Source organism: Calidris pugnax, unplaced genomic scaffold, assembly GCF_001431845.1.
Source record: "Calidris pugnax isolate Ruff unplaced genomic scaffold, ASM143184v1 scaffold405, whole genome shotgun sequence".
Taxonomy (NCBI): Eukaryota; Metazoa; Chordata; class Aves; order Charadriiformes; family Scolopacidae; genus Calidris; species Calidris pugnax.
Genome location: NW_015091114.1, coordinates 138,788 through 144,311, shown reverse-complemented (window position 1 = coordinate 144,311; position 5,524 = coordinate 138,788). Strand labels below are relative to the sequence as shown.

At 63.1% G+C, this 5,524-nt stretch overlaps 1 protein-coding gene across 1 annotated transcript in view; it reads left to right on the top strand.

Moving 5' to 3' along the window:
- MDC1 (mediator of DNA damage checkpoint 1) overlaps positions 1-5,524 on the top strand; it is a 12,735-nt gene that overhangs the window by 5,518 nt on the left and 1,693 nt on the right. Inside the window, exons 5-9 of the mRNA XM_014958241.1 lie at positions 407-1,431; positions 1,670-1,747; positions 2,274-2,459; positions 3,525-3,650; positions 5,382-5,492. Of these exons, the coding sequence (XP_014813727.1) occupies positions 407-1,431; positions 1,670-1,747; positions 2,274-2,459; positions 3,525-3,650; positions 5,382-5,492 (1,526 nt within the window). The remainder of the gene's footprint in view (positions 1-406; positions 1,432-1,669; positions 1,748-2,273; positions 2,460-3,524; positions 3,651-5,381; positions 5,493-5,524) is intronic.

The following is a 5,524-nucleotide window of genomic DNA, read 5'->3' as shown; positions in this document are numbered from 1 at the left end:
CCCCCTGGACACCTGGGTGCCCCCCCTGGACACCTGGGACCCCTCCCTGGACACCTGGGACCCCTCCCCAGATGTGTGGGTGCCCCCTGGACACCTGGGTGCCCCCCCTGGACACCTGGGACCCCTCCCTGGACACCTGGGACCCCTCCCCAGATGTGTGGGTGCCCCCTGGACACCTGGGTGCCCCCCCTGGACACCTGGGACCCCTCCCTGGACACCTGGGACCCCTCCCCAGATGTGTGGGTGCCCCCTGGACACCTGGGTGCCCCCCCTGGACACCTGGGACCCCTCCCTGGACACCTGGGACCCCTCCCCAGATGTGTGGGTGCCCCCTGGACACCTGGGTCCCCCCCGGACACTTGGGTGCCCCCCGGACACCTGGGTCCCCAGCGTGGCTCTCCCACAGGCACAGCCCCAGGCTGGGACCCTGAGGAGCCCACCCAGCGCTTCTTCCTCCCCAGGGAGGATGAGGAGGAGAAGAAGGAGGAAGAGCAGCCCCCTGTGGAGCCCATTGGGTCCCCCCCCGACGCTTGGGTCCCCCCCAGACCCCTGGGTCCCCAGCGTGGCTCTCCCACAGAGGCAGCTCCAGGCTGGGACCCCGAGGAGCCCACCCAGCGCTTCCTCCTCCCCAGGGAGGATGAGGAGGATGAGGAGGAGAAGAAGGAGGAAGAGCAGCCCCCTGTGGAGCCCATTGGGTCCCCCCCCGACGCTTGGGTCCCCCCCAGACCCCTGGGTCCCCAACGTGGCTCTTCCGCAGGCACATCCCCAGGCTGGGACCCCGAGGAGCCCACCCAGTGCTTCTTCCTCCCCAGGGAGGATGAGGAGGAAGAGGAGGAGAAGAGGAAGAAGCCGCTCTCCAAAAATGGGGTGAAAACGGGCAAAAAGACGAGTGAGAGTGAGAAAAAACAGCCTGTGAAAAATGGGGCGAAAAGGGTAAAAATAGAGAGTGACGAAGAGGAAGAGGAGGAGGAAGAAGAGGAGGAAGAAGAGGAGAAGAGGAAGAAACCATCATCCAAAAATGGGGTGAAAACGAGCAAAAAGATGAGTGAGAGCGAGAAAAAACAGCCTGTGAGAAATGGGGCGAAAAGGGTAAAAATAGAGAGTGACGAAGAGGAAGAGGAAAACGAGGAGGAAGAAGATGATGATGAGGAAGAGGAGGAGGAAGAGGAGAAGAGGAAGAAGCCACCCTCCAAAAATGAGGAGAAAAGGGGCAAAAAGAGGAGTGAGAAAAACCAGGCTGTGAGAAATGGGGCGAAAAGGGTAAAAATAGAGAGTGACGAAGAGGAAGAGGAAAACGAGGAGGAAGAAGATGATGATGAGGAAGAGGAGGAGGAAGAGGAGAAGAGGAAGAAGCCACCCTCCAAAAATGGGGTGAAAACGGGCAAAAAGAGGAGTGAGAAAAACCAGGCTGTGAGAAATGGGGCGAAAAGGGTAAACCACGGGCACGGGTAGGTGTGGCCTGAGGGTGGGCGGAGCCTAAGGGTGATGGGCGTGTCTGTGCTGGGTGGGTGGGGCCAAACACTGGGTGTGGGTGGGGGGTGGGGTCAGACCTGGGTGGGCGGGGCTTCTGGTGAGACTAGGCCCCGCCCCTGCAGGCTGCTGATTGGTGGAGAGCAGGGTGGGGCTTCTCAGGAAGGGGCGGGGTCTCATGCTGTGGCTCCACCCCCAGGAGGAGGAGGAGGAGCCACTAGAGGTCGCCGGGCACCAGCTCCGCCCCCGGGGGGCGCCGGGCTCCGCCCCCCCCAAGGTATTGTGGGAAGGGGCGGGGCAGTACCCTGAGGTGTCCCCTGATGTTCCCGTGTCCCCCAGTGTCACCCTTGAGTGTCCCAATGTCCTCATGGTCCCTCTGGGTGGTGGCCTCCCCAGGGATGTCCCCAACATGTCCCCATGGTGTCCCCTCATCCCCAGGTGCCGTTCCTGGGGGTGGTGGCCTCCCCAGGGATGTCCCCAACATGTCCCCATGGTGTCCCCTCATCCCCAGGTGCCGTTCGTGGGGGTGGTGGCCTCCCCAGAGATGTCCCCAACATGTCCCCATGGTGTCCCCTCATCCCCAGGTGCCGTTCGTGGAGGTGGTGGCCTCCCCAGAGATGTCCCCAACATGTCCCCATGGTGTCCCCTCATCCCCAGGTGCCGTTCCTGGGGGTGGTGGCCTCCCCAGGGATGTCCCCAACATGTCCCCATGGTGTCCCCTCATCCCCAGCTGTCCTTCACGGGAATGGTGGCCCCCCAAAGGGTGTCCCCAACATGTCCTCATGGTGTCCTTATGTCCTCAGGTGCTTTTCACGGGGGTGGTGGCCTCCCCAGACATGGAGGTGGCCCTGAAGACACTGGGGGGGTCCATGGCCACCTCCGTCTTCGACTGCACCCACCTGGTGACCGACCGTGTCCGACGCACCGTCAAGTTCCTCTGCGCGGTGGCCCGCGGTGTCCCCATCGTCACCCCTGAGTGGCTTCAGAAGGTCCTATGGGAGAAGGGGGCGGGGGATCTTGGGGACAGGGGTAACAGTTTTTGGGGACAGGAAGGAGGATCTTGGGGTCATGGGGCTTCTTGGGGACAGGACGTGGGGTTTCTGGGGATAAGGGGAGGGTCCTTGGGGACATGAGAGGCCTTGGGGATGGGGGACGATGGGGGACAAGGTTCATCGTCGGGGACAGGGTGGTTCTTTGGGACTTGGGGAGGTGTCACTGGGGACAGGGGGGTCCTTGGGGACATGAGAAGGTGTTTTTGGGGACACGATGGTCCTTGGGGACATGGGAGGGTGTATTTGGGGACACAGGGGTCATTAGGGCCAGGGGAGGGGGTCTTTGGGGACAGGGAGGTCCTTGTGGACATGGGGTGGGATCTTTGGGGACATGGACAATTCTTGGGGACATGGACAACCTTGGGGACATGGACAATCTTGGGGACAAAGTAGGAGTCCTTGGGGCCAGGGGGATGAAGTTCTTGGGCACAGGGACGTGTTTGGGGACAAAGAAGGTGTCCTTGGGGACATGGGGTGGGATCTTTGGGGACATGGACAATCTTGGGGACAAAGAAGGGGTCCTTGGGGCCAGGGAAGTTGTGGGGGACATGGGAGAGGGGTGTTTGGGGTCGGGTTGGGGTTGGGTTGGGGCTTGGGTTTGGGGACATGGTGGTCCTTGGGGACAAAGAAGGGGTCCTTAGGGACAAGGGGGTGTCCTTGGGGACAAGGACATTGAGGACAAGAGGGGTCCTTAGGGACAAGGGGGTGTCCTTGGGGACAAGGACATTGAGGACAAGAGGGGACCTTGGGGACAGGTAGCGGGATCCCTGGGGACATGGAGGCTTTGGGTGCCAAGGGAGGGGGTCGTTTGGGGAGGGGTCCTTAGGGACAAGGGGGTGTCCTTGGGGACAAGGACATTGAGGACAAGAGGGGACCTTGGGGACAGGTAGCGGGATCCCTGGGGACATGGAGGCTTTGGGTGCCAAGGGAGGGGGTCGTTTGGGGACCTGGTGGGTCCTTGGGGGTTGAAGGTGCCACCACGTGTCCCCTCCGTGTCCCCAGAGCGCCCGCGGTGGCCGTGTCCTGGCGCCGGGTCCCTTCCTGGTGCGTGACGACCAGCAGGAACGTCACTTTGGCTTCAGCCTGGCCCAGGCCCTGCGCCGCGCCCGCCGCCACCCCCTGCTCCAGGTGACCGTCCCCAACTGTCCCCAACCCTCCCCCAAATGTCCCCAACCCTCCCTGAGGCGCCCTGTCCCCCCCAAAGGTGTCCCTGAACTGAGGACAGCCAGGAGGTGTCACCTGATGCCACCCAACGTCACCCGGTGGCCCCATGGCGGCCTCAGGTGTCCTTGACCCCCATTGAGTTGGGTTGGTGTCCCCCACCATGTGGCTTTGGTCCCATCACGTGGAGGGTTGGGGATGGCCAGAGGGGTGTCCCCTCCTTTGCTGGTGTCCCCAAGGTGTCCCCTGTCCCCTCGAGTGGCCCTGGTGCCCCAGGTTGTGTCACCCCCCATGTGGCATCGGTCCAGCGTGGTGGCCTCAGGTGTCCTTGGCCCCCATTGAGTTGGGTTGGTGTCCCCCACCGTGTGGCTTTGGTCCCATCACGGGGGGGTTGAGGATGGCCAGAGGGGTGTCCCCTCCTTTGCTGGTGTCCCCAAGGTGTGCCCTGTCCCCCCAAAAGGTGTCCCTGAACCCTTCATGGAGTGGGGACACCCACTGGGGACTCAGCTCAGGACAGCCAGGAGGTGTCACCTGATGCCACCCAACGTCACCCGGTGGCCCCATGGTGGCCTCAGGTGTCCTTGACCCCCATTGAGTTGGGTTGGTGTCCCCCACCATGTGGCTTTGGTCCCATCACGTGGAGGGTTGGGGATGGCCAGAGGGGTGTCCCCTCCTTTGCTGGTGTCCCCAAGGTGTCCCCTGTCCCCTCGAGTGGCCCTGGTGCCCCAGGTTGTGTCACCCCCCATGTGGCATCGGTCCAGCGTGGTGGCCTCAGGTGTCCTTGGCCCCCATTGAGTTGGGTTGGTGTCCCCCACCGTGTGGCTTTGGTCCCATCACGGGGGGGTTGAGGATGGCCAGAGGGGTGTCCCCTCCTTTGCTGGTGTCCCCAAGGTGTGCCCTGTCCCCCCAAAAGGTGTCCCTGAACCCTTCATGGAGTGGGGACACCCACTGGGGACTCAGCTCAGGACAGCCAGGAGGTGTCACCTGATGCCACCCAACGTCACCCGGTGGCCCCATGGTGGCCTCAGGTGTCCTTGACCCCCATTGAGTTGGGTTGGTGTCCCCCACCATGTGGCTTTGGTCCCATCACGTGGAGGGTTGGGGATGGCCAGAGGGGTGTCCCCTCCTTTGCTGGTGTCCCCAAGGTGTCCCCTGTCCCCTCGAGTGGCCCTGGTCCCCCAGGTTGTGTCACCCCCCCATGTGGCCTCAGTCCAGCGTGGTGGACTCAAGGAGAACCTCAAGAGATGTCTCCTGGGGTCTTCAAACTGTCCCTAAAGACGTTCCTTGTGTCCCCAAGGTGTCCCCTGTCCCCTCGAGTGGCCCTGGTGCCCCAGGTTGTGTCACCCCCCATGTGGTGGACTCAAGGACAACCCCAAGAGATGTTCCTCGATGTCTCCTGGGGTCTTCAAACTGTCCCCAAAGACGTTCCTTGTGTCCCCAAGGTGTCCCCTGTCCCCTCGAGTGGCCCTGGTGCCCCAGGTTGTGTCACCCCCCATGTGGCCTTGGTCCAGCGTGGTGGACTCAAGGAGAACCTCAAGAGATGTCTCCTGGGGTCTTCAAACTGTCCCCAAAGACGTTCCTTGTGTCCCCAAGGTGTCCCTGTCCCCCGGGGGGGGCCATTCCAGGGTCTCAGGGATGGACTGACGGACGTGTGTCCCCCCCCGTGTGTCCCCCCCCCAAATCCTGGTGTCCCCCCAGGGCTACGAGGTCCACGTCACCCCCAACGTCCGCCCCGAGCCCGAGCACATGAGGGACATCGTCACCTGCAGCGGTGGCACCTTCCTGCCCACCATGCCCCACGCCTACGCGGTGAGGGGGGGCCCAGAGCCACCGAGGGGGGG